This window comes from Lepisma saccharinum, chromosome 15 (assembly GCF_977018435.1).
Source record: "Lepisma saccharinum chromosome 15, izLepSacc3.1, whole genome shotgun sequence".
Taxonomy (NCBI): domain Eukaryota; kingdom Metazoa; phylum Arthropoda; class Insecta; order Zygentoma; family Lepismatidae; genus Lepisma; species Lepisma saccharinum.
In genome coordinates this window covers 8,078,167-8,105,725 of record NC_139243.1, presented here as the reverse complement: position 1 = coordinate 8,105,725, position 27,559 = coordinate 8,078,167, and the positions used below count along the sequence as shown (strand labels likewise).

Below are 27,559 nucleotides of genomic sequence, written 5' to 3'. Positions count from 1 at the left end.
AACAGTGTTTCACTGGTGACCTGTTGGGAGTTGATGTACGTATGTAAAGATGAAAAATCAAAATGTACATCTTGCCTGGTGGCTAACGTTTGGACTCGCCACCGAAGTTCCCTGGTTCAAATCCCGGCATAGGTGTTATTTGTGAGTGTTCCTTCATCAATTTCATCTAACGATGACTCATCCTCATCGTCGGGATTAGCCAAAAATGGAAGAAACGCGACGCTAAATAACAAAAAATCAAATACATCTAATGACACATGTGTGTGTCACAACGTGGTCGATCTACATCTCAATGCAATACATTACAGAGTGTACCTCAACGTCTCTAAAGTTACATCATCCAAAACACACACTCGTATGTCCTTGTCACCCCGTTCGAAAATGCTGGTTTAACAAAACACCAAGGGAAACTAAAACAGCAACTTAGTGAAGCATTGTCCCTGGCAAAAAAAGTGGGGATGGAAGACGGCAAGATACACAAATATTTTGAGGCAGTCACATTTTCTTGTACCCTACATACAAAATAAAATGCACATTTGGGGTGAATTCTTAAATATTGTCACTTTTTCTCTCCCTTATAGAGATGTGTTCTTTTTAATTCAACCTTCCCCACAGCCTGCCCTCACCCTCATTGTCACGCCTCAAAAGTATTCCGGAGTGTGAACACCTCTGGATTATAGATCGGTTTTCTCCATATGAACCCTACGTATTACTGCCTCTCACCGCCCATCCACAACATAAAGGTCGAAGATATGCCAGTGTATCCAAAATTTCTAATTCAATTCAATTGAAATGTATACACTATGTTGCCATTCGTCACCGGATATCCCATACCAGTACGTTAATCTGGTCGCAGCAACAACACATCAGTATCCTGTACGGCCACCCTTCGCTGCAATGACGTCCGCAACCCTTCGAGGAAGACTTTCCACCAATTTGTGATACATGTCGATGGGAATCTTGCCCCATTCCTCCTGCAAAGCGGCAAAGAGCTCAGTGGTGTTTTTTTGGGCAGCATGGCCTGGCTCTCAAGTGGCGCTCCAACTTGTCCCAAAGGTGTTCAATGGGGTTGATATCTGGACTTTGGCTGGCCAATCAAGTTTTTGCACACCCATGTCCTCGAACCACGTGTTGATAATGCCTGCCATATGACATGGAGCACTGTCATGCTGAAACAGATATGGGCCAATACCGAATTGTTCCCACAATGTCAGTAGCGCAGAATTGTCCAGAACTTTTTGATACGTATCGGCATTCATGCTTCCCCGAACTAAAACAAGAGGACCAAGACCATACCACGATGCCTCCTCTGCCAAATTTCACTGTTGGTACGATACTGTCCTGTAAACAGCATTCACCGGACATACACCACACCCACACACGTCCATCGGACCGCCACATCTGGTAGCGAGATTCATCACTCCATAGGATGGATTTCCATTGTTCGAGAGTCCAATGGTGGAGTTCCTTGCACCACTGTAACCGACGGGTCGCATTGCAGGCTGTGATATGCAGCTTGTGAAATGCTACGCGACCATGAAAACCAAGTGCGATGATCTCCTGGTGGACAGTACGATCACTTGCAGCACTACTGGAAGCCAATTGAAACTCCTGTGCCACCATCTGTAACGACACCTTCTGGTTTGATTTCACCACACGTTTGAAGCATCGACAGTCACGATCTGTTAATATTTTCGGTTTACTGGGTCTGGGTCGGAATCTCATGACCCCCTCTTGCATCCACTTCACGATAACATCACTCACTGTCGACTGGGGTATCTGAAATTTAATGGAAATCTCACAGGTCAAATGCCCAAACCTGTGGGCTCCAATGATCATCCCTCTTTCCGCCTCACTCAGTTCGCGTCGTCTGCCCATATTGACTGCTGTAGCTGGTATGAGTGTATTCTCAACCGGCAATGCCTTTTATAGGTTGTATGACGTGTACAGACGATCCCGAGCACTTTTTGAGGGGTGTCTGGTGACGAATGGCAACATAGTGTGTATCTATATTTAGTTTAGATTTGCCATTTCGCATACTCAACCTAGAAATACTCTACAAACACAAGTAACAGATGTTAAGGGATACAGTAATCTATGCTACAATTGATAATTGTATACTAAATTTACCTAATCAACTTCAAGGTATCTTGCAAAAATCTTCCGTATATCAGATAAATTGTTCTGCAAAGGAAACTAACAAAGTAAACAGATTGAGAGAATTCAGTTTCATTTTCCACCCAGCTTTCTTTGCTTTTCCTACCTTGATAAAAATAAAAGCTAAAGTGTGAAAAGCTTGCCTCGCGGCATTATTAAATATATATAAATTCAATGGATTTGGATTAATAAAGGTTGCAATTTTTCACATCTACGGAGAAAAATTCAAGCATAATTCAAGTGTAATTCCCAGAGCCAATAATTCAACCACAATTCTCAGAATTGAAGAAATTCCCAGTGAGTAGTCACGGACAATTAGCCTGGTAATATATTTACACATTCAACTCTACTAGAAAACAGAGAAATACGAGAATGTAAAAATAAAAACTGGGAAAAAATCACATTCAGGCCTTCAAAAAACTGAATTCTTAAAAGATTTCATTTAGATAAGATTGACAGTCAAATTACCAATATTTATCAGTTATTATATAACTTGCACTTACCTTGGCCCAGTCGGAGATGATCCACTGACATCAACCTGTGCAGAAGGTCCAGAAGTTCCCTCAGGATTTTCCAGACAATCACTGTATTCCGACACATCCACACTGACCACTTTCACATCAATATCAGAGTCGTCGTCATCATCATCATCATCGTCGTAACTGCTTCTGCAGAAACTTTGATCCCCATTTACAGCTTCTGTCGGCAATGACACATCCGTGGTTTGGGATGAAATACTTGCAACATTGCTTTGTTTGTGGATGGTATCCTTATCACACGAAGATTCAACTTCACACTTGATTTCATTCACTGATAAAGTTGGCTCAGATTTCCACACGTTACCATCACATGTTGTACTCTCTGCTGGGGCCACATCGTCATCTTTCTCAACTTTTATGGTGGGTTCATAAAGAACGGTTTCTGGTTCAAAAATGTCACTTGCACTTTGCTTTCTTTCTGAAACAGCGGAGCCTGCTGTGTTCCAGGATGTTTGCTGAAATGAAATGCAATATTCTCAAGATTACACTTCACAAAATAAAACAACAATACCTAAAAAAATATAGAAATACAATTGTTTTACTTATTCAAAAGTTGGTGGATGAGTAAATCTCAACAAGGATCGTACCTGGGCCATTGGCATTCTAAATCCTCAGCCATAAATTGTTATGCACAGTGGCTGTGCTGTCTAAGGTGCAAGCTTTAGGCTCCACGAACATGCCCAGGTTAGAGCCTCCTGGGAAAAGTGTAACAACTTTTCTCCTGAGATGTCAGTCTGTGTTTGAGACTGGTGGCCCGCTCATCATTGTGAGGAAATTGGGAAGCTACAAATGAGTGGCATAACCCAGTCGAGATAACCTACAATGACTAGGGATTCGTCGTGCTGACCACACCACCCAATAACTAGTTGAATGATCTCCCACCTCAATAGGTGAGAACAACGCTGGCAGTCAGTAGGTAGCAGGGTTTGATGAGCTTTTATAAATAAAATGTGAACATATGTAATAATTCACATTTGTAATTGCCGCTCAACCTACCCACTGCACTTTGCCACCCAGCACAACAACTAGCAGACTACAACAAACTGCTAAACCATTGTAATGTTTATTTTTTATCCTTTATTTGCTTACAATTTCTTGGTTACCTCTGTGCCTGTGTGGATAGCAAGTTTGTATGTTTGAATTGATATTAGCAGATGTTGTATCAATAATGGATACATTACGATATAATATACATTACGACTTTTGTCAGAAGCATCAAGAGATCAATTGCAGGTGTGTACTACACCCTGTAAAGAAAAAAATAGCGACACTTGCTCGGATATGGTTTTCACAAGATTATGAAGTGAATTAAAACAATAAGAAAAGCAGGATTTGTCAGAAACGCGTAGTGAGAATTTTGATTATTAAGTCATATTTACAGTTATGAAATAACGAAACGAAAGTGGAATTTCAGCAATGATCTTGCAAGATAATATCCAGCTTTTAAATGATGGAAGAAACGAATATGAGGTAAAGAGTAAGGTGGCTGGCTGTCACTTTCCCCTGCTGTTGAAAGAGTGCTAGAAATGTTCCTGGCATTAAAATCATACTTCTCTACCCAATCTAAACTAACTAAAATTTAAATTCTGTTTTTGGAAATAAGTTAAAGCGAAGCTTACTTGTTACATTGCATTCACTTATGGTGATATTGTATTCTAATATCCAAGAATTGTAGAAAGAGTAAAATTCTGTGCTTCAAGCTATAGATATTCTTAGTTATGATTGCCATGTGTTAAATAATAGATTAGGAGATTGCTTTCGTTGCTAAAAGGTAAGAGAAAATTATTTAAAAAATCATCAGAATTATATGTCAGCAAAGTCTTGGTAGGTTTTATTTTATATTGATTAAATTATAAATAATGGCAAATGAGTTGCCATTTTTTTTTTGCAGTATCCTCTTTTTTATGACTTTGTCCTCCTTTTTCAGCATGCTCTGTCCTCTGTGGGGGGGGGGGGAAGACAGTATATTTTCCTCTGTATATAAGGTTTAGCATATTGATGGGGGAAAAGTTCCCCCCCTAATCCCCGCCTCTGTTTCGATTTTATCATTTCCGCTTAACAACCCCCCCCCCCCCTGCCCATCAATACCCTCAAAAACAAGGAAAAATTACTAAGGTAAACGGTTTAAATTATTGAAATGCCTTCTTCTCTCCTTATTTAGTGTTGGAAATTATTTTACCTATTCCTAACAATTAACCCTGCCATCATTTCCACTAACCATAATACCGACGAATTATTATTATTATTTTCAATTTCAATAGCAAATCGTAATTTCATTCGTAAGTCTCTGGCAAAGCTCAAACTTCATGATGCGAATTGCAATTTGCAATACTTAAAATTATTGTTTTGAAGTTTACCTGTAGGATTTTATAACAATTATAATTTCTTTTCAATAAAAATATAATGGATACTTATCCATACTCGTTTACATGTGTACCAAGATAAATATTATTTTCTACTAGAAGTGTCTTAGTCCTCTTTTTGACTCGTCTACATTATCTAAAGGTTTAAGCAACACATTTAAAATGTCGATGTAAGTGTAACTCTGCTTATTATAGTGTTTGAAAACAAAACATTCGCCATGCAACTGCAAGGCTTTGGGTGCGCTCGTTGAGGAAGTTTGTGGCCTTAATTTTTGGAAAGGAAAGATATTAGGCAAAAGCATCGAATATGTTAGGAATTACTATAACAATGCAAACAGTGCTTGCATTATATCTTAAATACTGCTTACTTTTCTCCAATACAAAAGCTAAAGTAAACAAAAAATAAAATACTTGGGAAGCGCAAAAGAAAATCGTGCCTCCCCTGCTATCCGCACAATACCTTGACAGTTTCTTTCGGAAGGAGCACGTGCTCCAATTTCCAACTTCTGCCCTTGGTTTCTCTCGGCTTCTTCGGTGGAGCAGGAAGAATACAGCAGAGGGAGTTCATAGCACCAGATGTGTCCCAGGCTCTCGCTGCCTAACCTGCTGATCTTTTCTTACCAACAGTCGGAGGAAATTGGAAAATTTGAAGCATTGCGAAGACTTTATGAAAGAAAAAAAGCTGCTTTCCAAAATACGTATCTTGAAATGTAGTGTTTTATAAAGCAGAGAAGAAAACAAATTGTGGTTTTTAGTTTTCAGTTGGGGGTTCGTGTGCTCCCCTTCAGGCGACGCCTCTGACTGTAACTCTCAATCAACAGAGCAGGGATGTGCCGAAGCCGATTACAGATGTATGAAAATCGACCGAAATTGACACACCGGCATCGGTATCAGCAAAAATCCGATATTTAAACCGGTACAGATTATACTAGAGTTTTACCTTCTAATAAGTTTTATATTCTAGTTTTGTAAGATTTATTGAAAATTTGGTTATGATTCGTCATTATTGTAGACTTTTTATAATAAAATTATTGCAAACTCTCATTCAGAGGATCAACCTAACTATAAATTGGAAATAAAACAGTAAATTGCTGAACCAGGATCTGCTGTTGTATGGGAAATTCAAAAATGAGTATTCAAACCTGAAGCAAGTGCTGAGAAAATACTTGAGCATACCTGCTGCATCAGTATTCAGTGACTGAGTGTTCAGTGTTGCTGAACAGATTTGCGATAAGAGAAGAAGTAGGTTCCTTCCTGAAGTGCTTCCAAATCTCGTATTTCTGAAGTGGAATCTGGCAGAACAGGAATTCATTTTCCATTTCAAAGAACTGCTTGTGTACTAATGTTAAATCTCTAGGTTCACATAACCTTTTGTAGATGCAAATATACATCGCATCTCTTGAAAATATATATGTATATACATATGATATGCAATAGAAATGTACATACCAAATTTATTTTTGTCATGCAGAAAATAACATCCCATTTCTGTTTAATAATCTTATGTATCGGAATCGGTTAAATATTGGAATCGGTTCCAAAAATTATCGGTGAGTACATCGGCATCGGTAAATTTTCAGCTTCATCACATCCCTACAACAGAGTATGTTGATAAAATATCAATGTACTCTAAAAATATTGAAATCAATCAATTTAAAAATAATAATTTGTGTAACAAGTATAAGCTTACTGTCTACAAATTTCATCTCATTATTGACGAAATTCAGATTGACCTGCCTTGAATTCTACCTCAGTATTCAGTAACAAAGAAAGATGAAACTTACCTCATTAGCCATTGGACTATTTTCATAAGGATTGGAGGAATCTGAAATGTATCTGTTCAGAAGATTTTCAGACTCGTGGCATTTACTGCGAAACTCTTGGAAAGTTCCTAATTTGTCTACACATGTGTGACAAACAAACTTAGGGAGATAATCATCTGCTGATACCTAAAATGGAAAAATATGATCAAGAACATCAAGTGAATACTGCAAAGCAGAAATATATACACAAACAAGGACACCAAGTATCATAATCCACATACACTAAAGTATATGGTTCATCACTTAATTATGTTACTGATTACGTTATAATCTTGATTCAACCATTTATTATTAATATATTCAGATTAGTTTATAACTGCTCTAATTTGTTAAAAATTTCCTTCCATAATTACAACTTATACCTATGTGTCAAGTAATGAAAAATCTTAAGGGCCAGATTACCACTTTTTTCACTGGATATTTCTTGAAATATTTAAGGGTGGATTCTCTTTTCAGAGTAAAAATATATTGGGTTTTCTACAATTCCTTAACAAAAAATCATTCCCTTTAATGACAGATGATGACTGTAGGCAACATACCACAAATAGAGATTTACGTTTGATGTGTGTGGCTCTTTTTCGTGGATGCCGGTTGATTCCTGTACTCAACGATCCTTATTCATTGGTACCAAACAGTTGTGCTGCCATCTGTTGGAGATTACACAAACTTACTTCACAAAGGACAGTGAGGTACGCCATTTCGCAGGCGCATGCATAAGCTAAAGGGGGAACGGAGCGATTTTACAATACCGGGAATTTCTCCATTTTGTTTGAAATTTGGCATACTCACTAAATTAGGGCTCCTAATCATGAATCTGAAGTTAAAATTTGGTGCTCACGTGTCAAACTTGCAAAATACGAGGGTCAGTCATCGCAACTGACAATGCACAATTGCTCATTATTTATCGCAAGATTTTCCGTTTCGAATACTTAAAGAACGAAATATTCCTGATATTACTATGACCCTAAATTTTTTTAACTATGTTTCCTAACCTAACCACGTGCCATGGTTCGTGGGGCTAGCGCCAATGGTCCGTGGGGCTAGCCATAATTCAGGAATTTCTATACGTGAGCGCTAAATTATACCGGGGGAACTATTTAGACCAGAATAGCCATGTTTTTTCCTGTAACAAAAATTTAGCATAATCATCATATATTTGTGAATAATAATAATGCATGTTCTTGAAAAAAAATTGAATGTCAAAAATATTACTTCATAAAAGGATTGTTGCCTGTAGTCATCAATCCGCATACATGCCTTCTGTTGTAAAGAAATACTACACACCACATAATGGCAACCAACTATTCAGTTTTAGGATTTGACTAAATTGCATATTCTTACATTCATGTAGATTATTATTGTGCCCTGGGTGCCGAGTTTAGGGGGTGCCAATATGACAAAATGTGTCACACAATTGTGAAATTGTTATTTTTCTGAATATATGAGAAATGTTGTCTGTAGGTAAGTGCACAATGCCATGTGTATGTGTTTGTGTGCATAAACATTAAAGGATATCGTTAGAAAATATAGTGTTGTATTGTATTAGTACTGAATTCAAATTTTGTATTAAAAAGTGCCATTTCTAAAAAATATGTGCCTGATGTTGCTTTTAGGCAACATAGTACAAAATATGTTAATACTATGTAAGGATGTAATTCATTGCTGTCAAATGCTTTTCTTACAACAAAATAAATAATTTAGGGAAAAATATTTTTTTCATTCCAAAAATCATAAATTCAGGCATTACGGGGTTAAGACGTTAAAAAAAGCATAACAAGCCACAAAAAAAGCTTGTTAGATATTGCATTGGTTAGTGTGTGAATAGGGGTCATAGCAAAAATCAATATTCAAATGCAGTCACTAGCGACAAATAAGGTGATATGAGAAATATAAGCACACTATCTCATGCATCACATAATCTCACTCAAACTCTACATTGATTTTGAATGTGGTGTCATGTAGCATCCAGTTGATTAGAATGCTTTGTTGCTGTGCTTTTAGTTACACTAGAAAATAGAAATGCTGAAATGAACATGAAAACAAGTACAGTTGTTTTTTTAAACATTTTGTTAAATATGATCAGGTGAAAAACATTTAGGCACTGTCTTAAATCATGTTAAGATCTTTTGGTGATAAGTTTTATGAAACTGTCAGAATATTCTATAAAGTTGAAGTTATAATAAAGCACACAAACATGCTGATGTAGAAATTGATTAATATATTTTCCTGAAAAATATGTATGTATGTATGTATGTATATGTGCGTGCGTGCGTGCGTGCGTGCGTGTGTGTGTGTGTGTGTGTGTCTGTCTTTCACTCCCAGTTACCACATATGCCTACTTCCCCTGTACCTCCAGAAAAAAAAATTGAGTCTAACTTCCAGATACTTTTTCATTGAGAAAATTCAAAATCAATAAATTTGCTTATGCAGACCATTGTTCTGTGGACCCTCACGTCAGTCAATGTGGGAAATCTGCAAACATTTTCTGTTTACAATTAAAGGGAGCTGAACATACAACTTAAGACTATAATTTAATTTACAAAAGCTATACAAGGTATCGAAATTAATACAAATCATCAAAACGTATACAATAGAATTTGTACTCTGTACGTTATCTTAAGTTACCTAATGAATATCCAATTTGTAACTTGTTTAGGAACCTTATAATATGCGTGAAACCATCAAATAAGCCTGACAGGACCAAAATTGTAACTTAGATAATCATAGTCACATGAAATTCGATATTCTAGCCGTAATACCTTCAAAATATTTAACGAATTTACTTACAATAAGAGAAATACAATTTAAAATTTTTTGATTAATCTCTCGAATTAATCCTTCGTCCTGAAATATATTTATTTTCAAATTCGTTCGTTTCAGACACAGTCGACACAATTCCATATAATCAGGCCCAATTACAAATAGTCCCTTTGCGTTTGATCTTGTGCCCATGGTCTAAATAATAAATGACCCAGCAATACAATTTAATTCATTGTAACAGACAAATACAAACTTCATTTTCTTCCGTTTAAACAGCATTACAAAACTAACTGGAACACCAAAAACTCTTAGCTACTGTAACGCGCCATATTTTTCCACAGATGTAACTCTGCGGGTGGCACGATTAGTCCAATACCGCATTGCGAGGAGGGTAGGAAATTAAATCAATTCTCGATAGTTCTCGTGAATAGAGTTTATTAAACATGTAGACTACATGATGTAGTTTTGTTTGCTGTCTTCGGTTTATGCAAAATTGAAATATTATATCCAAATGAAAACCTTTTTCTTTTCTTTTAAAGTTTAGGGTAGGACAATTAATAACAGTATAAAACAAAACACAGAAACAAACCTCCATCCGCGTACTTTCGTAACCTAAAGTTGTGAACAGTTATTTATTATTATTTATATATTTACCAAAGCTGTGGCCATACTAGTTTAAGAAAACTGGAAAAACCAATAATTCCATGGACACACATACGTATACATCCCGTTCCGCCTTTGTGCAAGTTTGAAATATGACTGAAAATCAACTTCGTGTAAAAATTTGTTTTAAGGCCACTTTATTCACAGATGCGACTGAACAGGGTTGACATGTTTAAAACACTTTGTTTTAAACGTTTAAAACACACGGCTTTGTTTTTTTACAAATGTTTTAAACGTTTAAAACAATGTGTTTTAAACATGTTTTTTTTTACAAGTGTTTAAAACACATTTTGGTGGTAGATATTTTATAGTCTGTGATAATTTTTTTGTTTGGCAACCCTGTTTTTCATTGAATCTGTGTCAATTAATCCTTGCTTTACAGTCACACTTATCGCACAACACTTGAGCAACCTTATGTTCTGACATCACGGGAGAAAGCTTTTTAATTTTAGGCTAAATGCCTATGTTGTTAGGTTAGGCAGGCTAGCTATGTATGCACAAGGTAGCAAAATTGTTGTGTGACAAGAAAGACCTGTGCTTTACCGTAGAAATTGAAACCTCTCAGTTCCTTGTTTCGTATTGTCCTGTAAGTTTGAGACTGGTGGAAGCTGGAAATGGAATCTAATATCTAAATACAAAATGCGTGATTTTGATCATGACGTGATTTTTTTTTCTTTTGCGATACTATTCATTGGTCTGTATTACTGAATGAAGCGCAGATGCTTACTTTTGGTAACATAGTTTTATACTTTGAAAGATAAATTCATCTGGAGAATCTATTATGACACTGCAGGTTGTTTTCTGCTATATAAACTGCTCAGGCAGCAGGAGATATTTCACCGTGATTTTTTCAGGACGAGGATAGTAATTCTATAATATTTAGTTTCTTGAAATTTAGATGAATATAATTCCTAAGCTACTTAAGTAGTGGCGGAAAAAGGGAGGCTATTACCCACAACTTTTGTCCCTGCAGTCACGGGCGCCGACTTGTCAAAATTATTGCGGGGCTCTGATCACTGAAATAAATTAATGAATGACTCACTCTCTCCATTTTTTAAGTTTTGGCCTCAGTGTTCGGAATCTCATAAAAGCTAGGGGTGTGCGGGATCCCGAAAAGTTACGAACGGGATCGGGAAAAAAATTTCCCGTTCCGAACCGGACTTCGGGAAATGATTTCTCGAATTTTCGGGATCCCGTGCAGTCGGGAAATACCGAATTGTCATTTGAAAATGTCGTTATTTCTCGACGTTTTCTGCATTGTCAATTTCTGGAACTTACGGTAAATTGTTAGTTTTTAATCCAGAAATCACTTAAAGTGAAAATGACGTATGATTCGAGATTTTCAGAGCTTCGGGAAATTTTGAACATTTCCTGACTCAATAGGGAAATTGAAAATTTTTCCCGTACGGATCCCGTCCCGCACACCCCTAATAAAAGCCCATGAATTCCTCAAAAATATCATTTTTTTATTCACAGTTCGAATGCAGAATATTAATTGTCCACGGATGGATATGTCACAAGTTTCGTCAACCATAATAGCAAAATATTCCCGACTTTTATTATCTGCTACCATGGAGCGCGAAACAGATCTCCCTAATATATCAATGATCTCGTTCTGAATGTCATGCCATGCGAGAGCCATTTGTAGCCCGAACGTCCCATCCACTACCCTAGTTCATGCACATCGTCTTTTGAAACTTTTTTTTTAGTAAAACTTTTAACAATACTCATAATTACATACGTAGTATATACTAGTAATAAATCATGCGTTTTGCTGTCTCTGGTCATAGCCTCCCCAAAGTTGATGGTTTAGCGGTTTCAGTCCCCCAAAGTTGATGGTCTAGAAAATTTTAAATGTGTATTAAAAGTTAAGTTCATGTGGCACAATTCAGAGTAAGCTTTACAAGAGAAGCAAAATAATACATTAGATCCTCTTAGGCAAAATTAACCATATTGTTAATATTGGGGGCTCGAGCCCCCCAAGCCCCATGGAGTCGGCGCCTATGCCTGCAGTAGAGGTGTGCGGGATCCCGAAAAGTTGGGACCGGGATCGAGAAAAAAAATTTCCGTCCCGATCCCGACTTCCAGAAATGACTTCCCGACTTTTTGGGATCCCAAGCAGTCTGGAAATTCCGAATGGTCATTTTAAAACGTCGTCAATTCTAGACGTTCTCTGCATTGTGGTTTTGTACCAGAAGTGCAAAAACAAGCACTTCAGATGGAAATTACGGGTAGAATTCCAGATTTCAAGAGCTTTGGGAAATTTCGAACACATCCCGTCCCGAAAATTTTCCGACTTTTTCGGGAAATTGCGAATTTTCCCTGTCCCGAATGTCGGGATTTAAAGAATTTCCCGTCCCGACCCAAAAAATTCTTACCCGCACACCCCTACCCTGCAGTATGGTAAACCTTATCTCCAAAGGTAAATAAACTGTCCTTGTCGCCAATGTACTCATAAAAATGAGTATTTTTTCTCTTTAACGACTTTAACTATAATTTACTGGGAAAAGGTTGAATTTGTTTTGTTTAAAACATGTTTTTTTTAACTCATGTTTAAAACTATGTTTAAAACCAAAAAAAACATGTTTTAAACAAAAAAAAAACAGTTTGTTTTGTTCTTTTTAAAAAAAACACAAATTTTGCCAACCCTGCGACTGAACCTACAGTCGAGAGAGGGATACTCAGATCTTTCATGTCATCTGCCCAGAATTTTCGTGTCCGCAAGAAGCTGCTTTCTTCTTTTCCCCACATTTGGCGTACCTTTTCTTTTTTGGCGCAAAAAATGGGGGGGGGTCTGACATCCACTAAGCACTATAGTGGAACCACAAGGGAAGAAACTTATGCAGACCCGCGACTCCTGTGCACAGTACTCCCGCTTGGAGGGGAGGGGAAGAGTGAACCATGCTTCCTTGTGGCCCGAGCTGAAGGGAGGAAGCAAAGCTGCGCGGGGACTTTTTGTCCAAGGTTTTTTCCCTTGTGGTCGCTCCACAGTGAAGTGACCGAGAGGGATTTGGTGGGTTCATAGATAGGCCGTGTCCGAATCGGCAGCAGATGTCACCTAGAGCACCGTTCAATCCGGGGACTCAGCCAAACTCCGTTGTCCGAATTCGCGGCAGACGTGGAGTCGGAGGGGAGAGCAGAGAGGCGCGACAGATGCACGCTTGAACTAGCTGTGACCCTGCGCTTGTCAGCCATATTCTAACTTTCACTTTGTACAGACAACATTTACTGATTAGAGGATGTAAAACTCAGTTATACTTTAACATTTTATCCATAATACTGAATGTAGAAAAATTGTAAATGATGAAATAGCGTGTTACATTTTTAATATGAGTAGTAAAAAGGTGGAAATCATTGTCATGTTTGTTTGGCGTCTGCCTTCTGCTTCCGTGCGATGCGCCTGCGCCCCAGAGCGCGGTGGGTGAAGTTCGGGCTGACACCTGCCGGGAAAAATGACAACCGTACCTGACCGTACTACAAGAGAACATGTAGATTCGGACGACTTGGACGTGACTTCTACGGCACACGAGAGCAACGGGAGAGAACGGGACGGAGCGCTTGCCAATCCGGACACGGCCATAGATAGATTTCCTGTAAGAATCATACATGTAACACTAATTACAAGATTGGTATAGGATGTATGTATGTATATGATGTACATATTATTCATTACTAAAGCCCCTATCACACGGAACTGGATTTTTATTTGGACTGCTCTAGTTGCCGCTGGACTGGCTACCCATTTGCTAGTTTTCGCCTCACACGGTACTTGTTATACCGTACTTGTCGATAGTCTTTCGTTCCCATAATGGCGGCCGCGCGAGATGTAAACAACGCATCACTTCACACTTTTAAAATACGATAACTATTCAACCGAGAGGAATATCGCATCGAATTAAATGGTTTTAGGTAGAGAAGAATGGCGCTGATAAAATACATACTTTACAACGTTTACTATACACGTATGGAAGAATATTTTAGCTTTTTCAATTGTAAACACGCCTTTCGTGTTGTATGCACTCGGAAGCCACAGACAAAAAAAAGGCTACTTTACAAACTCACAGAATATCTTCACATGGCCAAACTTTGCTCTGATTGGCTGTTCCACAGAATCTAGTCGAAGAAGTTAGTAGCAATTAGAACATGTCCTAATCCTCAAAACCAGTCAAGCAGTCAAGCAGTCAGCCAGGCGGCCATGATTACTACCCAGAAAGTCAGTTCATCGCCAACTAGGGCATTCCAACTAGAAATCTAGTTCCATGTGATAGGGGCTTAATACAAAATATATATATATATAACAATTGATAATTAGTATTATTAGTCAAATTTGATTTGAAAAAAATCCACAGCCGAATAAAAACAATAATACAGTATGTAACATTGTTATTCGTACACATAGAATTTCCAAGGAAAAAATGTCATATCTACTAGTAAATATAATCATTTTCAGTGGCGGAGCGTGGCCTTTCCAACAGTGTAAGCCTATCATGATGAAGGTTATTTCCCGTTGTGCTTATTTTTGGGCTGACATGGTTAGTGATTTATCCACACACATCGACCCCCCCCCCACATTTTTTCAGAACACTTCCCTGGAATTTTTCACCAAATTAAAAATTCTGGATAAATCCCTGGAATTGGTGTTTTCTTTGCTAGGCTGTGTATCTCCTACATTTCAACTGATAATTAAGTCAGTCTTATTCCTATCACAATGACTAATGTAACGATAAAAAATATGCAAAGTTAGATAAAATGAATAATGATAATAATAATAAAGAAACGGAAACAGAAAAGTGCTGAACACTTTTTAAAACCGCATAACCAAGTATCAGCTTCGTATGCCTGCTAGAGAAGGAAGGGGTGGGCCTACCTACATCTACAAGTTTCTTCTTGGCAACAAAATCCTTTCTGGATAACGGCATCTTCAACAAGTTCTCCACCTCACCGCACAATCACACTCATTATATTCCATAATGCACTTCACTATCACACCACAGCACAGGGCCGACAGTCCACTTTCAATAGATGGAATTCGCAAAAGCATTACCTCGACAACAAGAACGGGGAAACAAAAAGAAACCAGATCCAAAATTGGTCACTGCTCAGAGCAGTGATCTTTCGGACTGTGAGGGGAATATCCCTTTCGGATATAAATAAATTCCCTCTCTTGCCTTCAAATTCCCTATATTTAGTAAAAAAAAACCAATATTAATTATAAAAGAAATGCTCACTAATTGTAGGGACATATCCAGAAATTTCTGTCAAAGGACATGTAAGTGCTTTCGTAGGATACTGTAAAAGCATATCTAGCACCTAAAAGATCATAAACAGGCTTTTCGAATGCTGTTCGAAGTGTGTCTGAATCACAGACTACGTAATTAATAATATTTGGTTCACATTTGAGACATGAGATTTGTTAAATTGGTTCAATCTTCAGCTTTCATTAAGATTTATTTATTTTTGCACTTTTTTAGCTCAATTATTACCAGCTGAGTTTATACATAAACTTAAAACAGAGATCTTAATATTTCTGATGTTTATGCTTTCCTACAAGCTAAAAACAGAAACATAAATTTAGCATATCAATGTGTATCTAGTTTTCCCGTATCCCGCTCATTTTTAGGTTTCTCCTTTTTTCCCTTCCTGATAGATTTTTGCTTCAGAATTCCCTGTTCCTGGAAAAAACCTCCTTGAAGCACCACCGGCTCAAATTTCCTTTGCAGTCAACCATTCATACCCGACAACGCTGGAGCCCCTCCTGTTGCAGGACCTGTGTCTCGCTGGAACGTATTCAGTGAAGCCAACTCATGCATAATGGTGCTAAATCTCGCACAAGTTTAAAAAGTCGTTTGTAAGTTGGGGATATAAATAAAACAAGAGGGCCACTTTTCGTCTTGGTTGAATTTTCTCAAACTTTTCACGTATAACGTCGAACCCATGCCGTTGGTTGAACCATTCGAATTTATGTTTTTGTTTATAAATTAATATTAATAATATGAAAATCACAGAACAATTTAGTAGTATGTAGCATAATTTAGGAGTTTAAATGACACCATGGATGTCCAGAAGGAGCAAGGCAAGGAGACACTTCCTGAAAAATAAATGTCAACCATTTTCACACATACAATTTCATTTCAGTCACATCGAATTGTTAATTATTGTAAGGGCGTTGCAGATATTTTGAGAAGGGAAATATACCTAGTTTACCCCAACCCCTGAAAAAAAAGTACTTTGCTTAATCCTCCCTGGTGGAAAGAAATACTGCGGACGTCCATGAACAACACTTTTTCTAAACATGAGGTTTGCAACGCTGCTGTAAGCCTGTGGCCGTAGGTTTACAAACCTAGCGTTTGGCCCTCTCCTACCTATATTCCTTGCTCTTCTCCATCCAGATACGATAGGCACTGCTCCTTCGCGGTCAGAAATTTGTAAGGCAACATTCAGGCGGCTTATAACTTTCCGCAAGCAGAAGGTGGGATTTCCCATGTGCCCCCTAGTACTGAAGTGTTGCAATCTAACAAACAGGATCTCGAAGACTGGTATCGGGCCAAGTTGAACTTTGAAGTTTGTACGAATTTTGCCATATAATTACACAGCTTACATGGACGCTCCGCGCCTGATCATTTTCATATGTACCTGGAAATTAATGTTAATGAAGGTTTCACCAACAAATGTCAATAAAAATGTATGTTCAAAGTGTATAAACAGAGCATATAATTTGTGTGAAAAGAGAAAAACATGCTGTTTCATGCAACATTGTTATTCGTACAGGCAAGAGCTATAATCTTCCATATAATCCACATACAGCGCCACCGCTATTCGGGAGATTTGTGCAGTTTGCAACTTCGTAACAAGTTTGAACATGCAGGTGCGCTCCCCGTCTAGCGAAATGCTGGCGTATGTATGGTTGTAGGCCTATTGTCTATCTATCAGCATGTTCAAAATGGGCAAGGTGAAGGAACTTAGTTCCGATCTGAAGGATGTTATTATAAATTTGGCCCTTAAAGGTTATTCGTTAAGAAAAATTGGACCAACAGTCAATAAATCACACTCCACAGTTCAATACATAGTAAACAAATTTAGAGAGGAAGGTTCAACACAGAATGTGCTGAGAAAACCAAAAGAGAGATGGTTGAATAAACGTGATGAACGCTTTATTTTACAAAGAGTGCGAGAAAACCCCCGACTAAGTATTCCTCAGTTACGACCGGTAGTAGAAAATGTTGCTGGCAAGATTATGTCTGAACAAACTGTCCGACGTGCCTTTTGGAAGCATGGATATCATGGCAGAATACCACGAAAGAGGCCGTATGTAAATAAGGTGAATCGCAGGAATAACTTTCATTCGCGAAAGAGCACATCCACAAGGACCAGGAATTTTGGGATAGTGTCATATGGTCAGACGAGTCCAAGATTAATATATACGGGTCAGATGGGATAAATAGGGTCTGGAGAAAATCAAATAAAGACAATGATGACATTAACACAGTTCCAACAGTAAAACACAGTGGTGGGTCATTAATGATTTGGGGCTGTATGTCGTCCAAAGGTGTTGGTACCATCCAGTTTATTGATGGTATCATGGATGCATATGTCTATTTGGACATATTGAAGAACAACATAAAGCACAGTGCCCAAGAAATGGACATGCTGCCTATCTACAGATTCCAACAAGACAATGACAGTAAGCATAAGGCGCGAGTTAACATGAATTGGCTAATATGGAATGTGCCCAAACTACTACAAACACCAGCTCAAAGTTCAGACTTAAATCCCATTGAGCATTTATGGGCAATTTTGAAGAGGCGAGTCCAAAAAGCAGGCGTCAAAGTCCAAACAAGAGTTGAAAACTGTTGTGCAAGCAGAGTGGAAGAAAATAAGCTCTGAAACATGTCGGAAACTGGTTAATTCTATGAAGAACAGGTGTCAAGCCATAATTAAAGCCAAAGAATACACATCAAAGTATTAGAACTGTCAGTCAATTTGCTCTGAATATGCTTTTTTCTTTTATATTTTTAAGTGTTCGAATAGAAAAGTTGTACAAAAAATGGCATGTTTCTCTTTCAGTTTCATTTAATTTATTATTGTCATTGGCTATACAGAATTTGGGTAAGATTTTATGTTCCTAATGATATTAGTTATTGAATTGTAAAGAAACAATTTCAAGAGAGTGTATTTCCTTTCAGATATTAAAGCATTTTCTTTGAAAATCCGGGTGTACAAATAAGAATGTTACATACTGTATAAGTATACTTTTAAGTTGTTTTTTAAATACACATGTTCAGTGGACAGTCTTTCAATTTCTTAGGCAAATGGTTGTACAATTTATATCCATGAAAGTAATAATAATAATAATTTTTTATTGTAGAAACATATGAGAACATCATATGTATTACAATCATCACTCTTATTGAAATTAGATGTACTGTGGCTTTCATAATAAATGTCATCTTTCTTCCTTATTCCATATGAATGTACACTACTACTTGGTTTAAGGTTGAAAATATTTTTCTTCAGAAATATTAATACTTCTTATATATACAAACATGACAATGGTAAAATCTTTAGGCTTATAAACACCTGCCTACATGATTCACGACAATTGGCACCAATTATTATTCTAACAACTTTTTTTTTTGTAAAATAAACATCTGTTTGGCACCAGGTGTGTTTCCCCAAAACATAATATAAACATTATTAATAAACTAACTAACTCTTAAACCCAAAGGTTTATGGCTGCAACAACACAAGCCTTCCAACTGTAAACTCTCTTGTTTATAGTTATCTGCACTTCATCAGCATGCATTCATTTCTTGTTTTCATCTTCCTTTTGCTCTCTTCATTCCTATAATGTTGGCTCACACCCAGGGACGGCGACAAGGGGGGGGGGGCACGGATGGGCAAGCGCCCACCCAAAATTTCCTGTGCCCACCCGATTGCCCACCCAATCAAATTCAATAATACATATACTTGGGGATATGTGAATGCTTCAATAAATAAGTGTATTCTGGTGTTCATAACATGTATATTGTACTTGTGAATATCATCTATGCTAGAAATGTTCACATATTATCAACCCATAAAAACCTATTGAAACAAAATCTGTGATCAAATTAATACTTCCAGGATTAAAAGCAGGTAGTAGGCTTAAGAGGCTCAAATTATGCAGGGTATGATCAAGATTTGATCAGAATTTAGGGTGAACTTGAGGGCTGCAGCTTCGGGCCTTCACTGGGAAAGACTGCTTTGAAAAGTACCACATAATGAAAAAAAAGGTACTTCAGATGTGGTAAAAAATATAATAACACACCACACAATGTAACGTGGCGAGAAGTTGTAACTGAAACTGTGTAGAGGGGATTGGAGTGAGGTCTTGGTTCTGTAAGCTCCGGGTCTCCACTTACGTATATAAATCCGGCCTGGGTATGGTTAAAATAATCTCCAAATAAACAAATAAAAACATCATCTTAGCATTACTTCCTCCAGCAACACAATATATTATTTCGACTTTTTAAATTATTATTATTAGAATAATTTTATCAAGAAGATTTAGATGGGCAGGCCATGTGACACGAATGGCAGAGGAAAGAATAGTTTACAGGATTCTTGTTAAGAAACCTGATGGTAAGCGACCAGTAAGAAAGCTAAGACAAGGATGGAGGGACAACGTTGAGATGAACCTAAAAGAAATCAGTAAGCATGGAAAATACTGGATTGATCTTGACCCGGATAGGGACAGATGGAAGGCTTGTATTGCTGCAGCCATAAATCTTCGGGTTTAAATATGCTAGAGTGTATAATAGAGTTTTAATTAGCTCTGCATTAAAATTCCAGAAGTGTGCTTTCTTTTTTATTTCATTACAATTTTTATATACCTGTCATCTTCAAATATCAATATGGTATGTGAAATATCAACTTTATATTCGTTCTACTAATAAGAAAGAATCACAATATTCACTACAATACCGAAGTGAATAAATTTTAATAAATCAGTTATGTATGGAAAAAGTTACAGAATTGGTAATGAGTGGCTTATCCTATTTAGAAATCCTCGTTCCACACGTAAATTTTGCCACATGAATCAGCCGAAAATGTCAGCAGAATCTGTAGATGTAGCTGAAGTAAAGAACAAAACGTTATGTCACAAAGTACCCAGAAGACGGTTTTGTTAGTTTGTTTTGAAGCTCACTTTTATGCTCAGATAGGTTAATTTGAACTAAACCTATAGTTTAATGTGTAGTCCGAACAAGTGTGCATTGTGCTTCCATCAGAGAAGGTGGGAGTCGAACACAGGGCCTCTTCATTATAATGCGACAGCGATATGCCACTGGGGAAAAAATATACAGAAAGAAGTTGCACCAAACGTGTCATTTTATCACCACAGAAGATGTGTCCATTTTAAGAGGGGGAATGCCTGAACCAAATATTTGAGACTTTCGGCAAACAACGTCATTGTTCACGGAATTAGCTGCCTTGATCCACTGATGAAACGCTGTGCAAATAAAACTACCGCCTCAACTTTCTAAGAGGTATGAACTAATGAAACTCCATTTTTGGAAGAGTACGTTGTGGTTTATTTGTTATATTTTAAGTCATTTTTCTGCTAATTTTGATAATGACTACAATAAGGTTCATGAAAGCAACGAAGGGGCGTAAACAAACGCATGCCGACACTCAAAATACAAACCCTCATGAATTCAAAAATTATTACTTTGACAGTGGTTCCAGGCGCCAGGGACTCGTTGCCCTGAACGAATAAAGTTTCCAGGGTATGCTGCACAGGCTAGAGGTTGACATTCCAGTGTGTTCGAAATGGTCACGCCATACAACCCAAGTCATGTATGAAAAATTGATGAATTATTAGTGGTACGATGATCAACTTCGATTAATTCCTTGTGTCCTAAATCATTTTGTTACCTCAAAAAATATACTATATACTAATATACTACAAACATTCAGATAGATTTGTCAGTTGTACAAACCCTGTAAGGTAGGAATAGTGACCCCCAAGGAGTAAGGAAACTCTTCCAGTCAAAAACTCATACGATGGAAATACTATGCTCAGGAACATGCACTAAAATTACGAGAAACTTGATTGTCTACCATCACACTTGCTATCATTGTCGCCGAATACATAAAATCAAGTATGTGCCTTGTATTTGCACACAAGCTTAAACCTAATTCACATTTATTTCACTGTATTAACATGCATGAAAGAATGTGATTAGAATGTATGGATGCGCATGGGTAAACACTTCCTTGAAATAATTGTGCCCACCAGAGACAAAGTGCAAGGAAATGGAACAAGATGTGAGAATAGATTAGAAAAGAATAAAGAGGAAAACAAGAAAAGGAAAGGGAAAAGAAGGAAGAGGAAAATCGGGAGTGTAAGAGAGAGGGGGATACATACGTATTACTATATATGGTCTTATATTTATACTGCCCACCCTAATCTATCAATATGGAGCTTCTGCCCACCCGGTCGAAAATTTCTGGCGCCGCCCCTGCTCACATCATGTACTTTTCCTTAGCAGCTTTCATGACTTACAAGGGAGGTTGTCTAAGTGTCCCCCTCCGATTTCCATGAAAGTTGGCAGGTGTATAGAGGGACCCAAAGGAAGAAATATGTGTTTTTGTGTTTCACCTAAAAAAACTGTTTTAGGGGGCAACCGCCCACCCCCTCAAATGTCAGGATGAGGACATTTTGAAGTGGGGATCTAACCCCGAAACCACGTAAATATGGCATAGGAAGAACACGCACATATAATTGGAACACACACAACACAGAACTGTAGGATTGTCGGTACCAAACGCAAGTGCTATCGTGAAGCACGATGGCGGTTGAAGTTCTGTGCTAATAGTACTGGCAGATACACAAGTGGGACACTTGAGATATGAAGTGCATATCACTGCCAAACACAGCTGTGTGCTGTGTGTGTTCCAATTATATGTGTGTGTTCTTCCTATGCCATATTTACGTGGTTTCGGGGTCAGATCCCCACTTCAATTTGTCCTCATCTTGACATTTGAGGGGGTTTTGCCCCCTAAAACTGTTCTTTTTTTTTTTTTTTTTTTTGCTGAAACACAAAAACACGTATTTCTTCCTTTGGGCACCTCTATACACCTGCCAAGTTTCATGGAAATCGGAGGGGGGCACAGGGGTCAGATCCCCACTTCAATTTGTCCTCATCTTGCCATTTGAGGGGGGATTTGCCCCTAAAACCTTTTTTTCAGTCAAAACAAAAGAACACGTATTTCTTCCTTTGGGCACCTCTATACACCTGCCAAGTTTCATGGAAATCGGAGGGGGACACTTAGATAACCTCACTTGTTAGTCACATTTGAGCAGTCATTCTCTTTTCCTTCTGTTATTCTCTCTTCTTCTCAAGTTTTGCTTCCTTTTCTTGTACACTGTTCATTTTCTATCTTCATCAGGCTTTTCCCCTTTGTTGATTTATTTCCTCCTTTGCCCCTTTTCTTATTGATTGTAATGAACATGAGCTGCTCGTCATCTACAAGAACTCCTGTGTAATATTAACAAGGTATACCTTGATCCAATACGTCCCGCACCGTGGCCATGCTGTCTAAGACGTCATGCTTTGGGCTCCGGATACGGGATGCACGCAGGTTTGAGTCTGCTGGGGAAACCTAACAACTTTTCTCCTGAGATTTCGGCCTGGGTATGGGACTGGTGGCCAATCACCGTCATGAGGAAATTGGGGAACTACGAATGAGTAGCGTAACCCGGTCATGAAAAGCTACAATAATGACTGGGGGTTCGTCGTGCTGGCCACACATCACCTCATAACTGTGTGGATGACCTCCCACCTCGGGTGAGTGAGTGAGTAGGATCAAGTGGGAGTGAGGCTGACCCGAGCCCTCAATGAACTGTTATGCCATGGGTTATTATATATTATTATTATTATTATTATCATCATCCAGGAGCGTATATTCTAGGCTAGTTAGGAGAAAAATCTATCAGAAATTGTAAATAAAATTATTCATATCAGTGAGATGATGATGATCGTGATTCTGGAGTCGGCAACCTGATTTCCTATGAGTTGGCAACCTCATTTCCTATGAGCTGGTAAACTAATTTCTATTCATAGCCTAGGACCGCGTGACATAGTGAGATAGCTAGATCTTAGACTCGGTATACGCTACTGTTATCATCATTATTATACCTTGATCCAATATGCATGATATAAAATAACATGGTAGGAAAATGACCTCGGTTAGTAAAATTGGAACTTTTCAGCAATTCAAAGAAGCCACTTGAATCGATTTTTTAAAAATCATCTCATTGGGAAGTTGTAATGGAATAATTATTTTCAAAATCACAAACTGCAGTCATGCAAACAAAAAAATACTGACTTTACTGCCCATTTTAAAAGAACTGACAAATTAAAGACTGCAATGAAAAACTGACTGTTACTGACTATTTCCACCCCTGCATAACATAATGTTATAACAGGCAACTGTGAAGAATTTCCGTGGAATTTCATCGAATATTTTGAAACATGACATTTTATGGCCTATTTCAAAATTGTCTTGAAATATATGTGACATGCATATATGATAAGGTGACCTATTAGCCGGGACAGTCTCGATTTTTCTAAAACGTAAAACAAAAAATAACTTGTGGCTCTACAGCCCGTATGGGTCTTGGCCTATCTCCCGACTGCCAGTCTCCCTCCCACAATCCTATCTAGAGCTGTGGAGATCATTAACTGGTAATGGGATGACGTGGGGTTAGCACATAGAATCCTCAGCCATTACAGGAGATTTCCCAGACCGGGTTATGCTACTCACTCGTAGCCTCACAATTTCCTCATGATAGTGGTTTGCCACCGGTCCCGTACACTGGCTGAAAATCCAGAGACTGAATCCAGGTGGACTCGAACCCAAGCCGTCCCACAGTCAGAGCCCAAAGCACAGTGCCTTAGACCACACAGCCATGGAGGAGGACAAAACGTAAAATGGGATGTTGAAATGTCCCCTCTGTGACAAGAACTTATCAGCATAGAATTACTGAAACAATACACTTTCTCTACTATTACTATAAACTAGGGCATTGTTGGGTAGAAATTATTTCACATTTCAATGTCAACAATGTGCCATGTGAACTTTTAACCACTGTTATTTAACCACATGCAATCCGGGGCGGTCCAGTCCCCGGAGATCAAGGAGGAAACCTAACGGTGCCACACGAAGCCTTGATCTTGACGTGGTCATCTGAAGAAGTGGAGCCTGGGCACTGATACTCCTACCTGGCAACTTTGTATATAGAGGTTGTTGTGACCGACAGACGCGGTGGAGCCTAGGCCACCAAGAATAATCCTCCAAGGCAACCATTTATGTGATCTAACAGACTACACGCTGCCCTGAAGACGGAGGCAGATTCAGCTTCCGAAACGTAGGTAAATCTCTTTAAAAAATAACAGTGGTTAAAAGTCCAAAAACTAGAATGAATTTAAAATTTATGTTGATTAATATCAGCCCAACATTTTTCAAGTTGAAAAAGGCTATCCAATTTTTGATTATTAAAAACTTCGTCCGGTAAATTCTATGTGCTTGATCATGTAAATCTAGAATAAGCATTAACACAATTCAAAACAGCACTAGTGCATTTAATGTGTAAACTTGTACAAAATTTTATTTGAAAAGAAGAATGTTCTGAAGAAGATCCATTCATCAGGAAAATATCAATGAATGACTTCTAATTCTGAAGGACTGCTTGGTTGAAGTAGAGTGCAGAGTACCATATTATGTAAGTTATTTACACAGCATTTATTTATTTTTAATTAATTAGTTTTCAAACATAAATATTTATGATGGAACAGATTTTATATTAAAATTTTGCTATCCGTCTTTTCTTCAGGAAAATATGAAAAATGTCCCATTTTGTTAATTTAAAATTCTGGTCTCCTTAATTTTTTCAGAAATATAAATTATTTATAAAAGTTCCTTTCTTGGTAATGCACTGTGTTTATGTAATGCAGTGCAATCAGCAAAGAAGCACTCAAAAGGACCACTAAATAAATGAACTGCCGAAAATAAAGTTACAAATAAGCCATTAAAATATATTACAAATATTACATATTCCTGTGTGTTAAGAAATGACTAAACAGTCTAAATTTTCTGCTGAATCTCTTTCCACAAATATTGCAAGCAAAAGGCTTCTCTCCGCTATGAGTCATTAAGTGATTTTTTAAGTGTCCCTTTTGCAAAAATGATTTTTCGCACAATTTGCATTTGAAAGGTCTTTCACCAGTGTGGATCCTGAAGTGAACCTTGAGCTCTCCGCTGGAGCCAAAACATTTGTTACAAATTTCACATACATGGTCCCTGCACTGCCCAAAATTCAAGTTAGCACTGGGCTCTTGGGAAACTGTTCCATTGCAAATTAAAGTAGGCAATGGCTGAGAACCAATTCCTGACGAACTTATGGAAGTTAAACGAGTATCGTGTTCAAGTAAAATCTCGAGATCTTTTTCCAGCGGTTGTGCAACTCTGTCCCCTCTACTCCTTCTTCTGTTCTCTGAAGATGCTCTGGTTGTTTGCACCACATTTGATAACTCGAAATAAGGGTGCTTCACTTCCAGTAAGTTATTCCTCGGCAGTTTTCTTCTGGAATAAGGCAGAGAACATCTGAAATAAATAATTAATATTATATAGTGTTCATTAATTTTGCATTTCATGGTATTTGCCTACCACTGAAATGAGACATTTCAAGGAACAAATACGTACAAACGTTGCTCTTGATTTTTTTTAAATGTCGAACAAAATGTTACATTGGACTTTTAAAAAACAATACAATGACATAACGAACAAACAGATTAAAACTTTTGCAAAGATTTCAACTCAGTCTTGAATTCATCATCAATAGGAAGATTCCTTATATGTCACAAAGTAAGTGATATACCTTCCTCCTGGTGACGAGTTCCAAACTAAATCAAACACTTGGTGATGTTTTAATTCATTTGTTCATTTTGTTTTGGTGTTAACAGTCAAGTCCAACGTGACGTATTTATACCATACCCATAATTGAAAACATTACGGATTTGTAACACATCATGCTGATAAACAAAGGAGATAATCATACTTGAAAAAAAAAGTTTTTCATTACTTTAGCATTTATACCAGAATAGTCTGGTTAGCGACTGGTAAAAGTGTACTGTTGAAACATAATTTGAGTGAAGAAACACTTCATAAGCAGATATCATTATCCATACTAACACAAATTTAATTCATTAGCTGGAACAATCAAAAGTAATTCTGAGAAGTATTACATTATTTTTTATACGAGGGCTATTTTTTTTTCAACCTCCGATGGTGCGGTCAGGTGGTCCGTAAAGCTTTAGGAAGCAGGGCATAACGCAGTGTGATTGGCATCCTTTCTGTCACCAGCACCACCATAGCCAAGGTCAACGCATCAGTTGAAGCTGAGTGACGGGCACGTAGAGATGTCTGCTACAATCGACTCTCCTGCCAAGTGCGAGGTGCGTAGTGTGATACAATTTCTACAGGTAGAGGGGCACAATCCAGCAGAAATTCACCATCGAATGAGCTGTGTACCGGAGAGGCATGCTGTCTTCAGGCATTGTCTTGCTTCATAATGCCCGACCGCATGTTGCTGCATCAACCTAAGACCTTCAAAAATTCCACTGGGATCGGTTTGATCACCCTCCCTACAACCCAGACCTGCCACTGACTGACTTCCACCTTTTCCCGGCGATGAAGAAGTGATTGGGAGGACGGCGCTGCCACACCAATGCGAAGCTTCGGGACACTGTGCAGACTTGGCTCAACAGACAGGTGGAACATTTTTTTGCAGAGGGTATTGGAAAGCTGGTTCATCGGTACGATAAATGTCTGAATCTTCTTGGTGATTACATTGAAAAATAGATTATACGTGTACGTAACTTTTGTCAATACACCCATTTTGCTATTCACTGTGGTTATGATTTCATGGTATCAGAGGTTGAAAAAAAATAGCCCTTGTATATAAATGAACTCTCCTATTATTTAATTCAGTGTGAGTCAAAGTTGTTATCGCTCTTTCTTTCTCTAAGTGAATTTACATGCTCATAGACTTCCCCTGAGTAATGTGCAAAAGAAAATAAATATGCTAAAAGCATCCCCATAAATCACCACCCTTAGATTGACAGATCAAGGGAAAGTGAAGATAATAAAACAAAATGTACTTATGACACACTAATATATAAAAAGATGATCATGAAAATGTTACTTTCCT

At 37.9% G+C, this 27,559-nt stretch overlaps 1 protein-coding gene across 1 annotated transcript in view; it reads right to left on the bottom strand.

Annotated features, from left to right (window-relative positions):
• The window catches only part of LOC145999758 (uncharacterized), an 85,024-nt gene that overhangs the window by 5,825 nt on the left and 51,640 nt on the right, over nt 1–27,559 (bottom strand). The window contains exons 5-8 of the mRNA XM_083137049.1: nt 25,644–25,953; nt 9,670–9,837; nt 6,844–7,008; nt 2,661–3,151 (exon numbers count right to left, since the gene is read on the bottom strand). Coding sequence (XP_082993175.1) covers nt 2,661–3,151; nt 6,844–7,008; nt 9,670–9,837; nt 25,644–25,953 — 1,134 coding nt within the window. The remainder of the gene's footprint in view (nt 1–2,660; nt 3,152–6,843; nt 7,009–9,669; nt 9,838–25,643; nt 25,954–27,559) is intronic.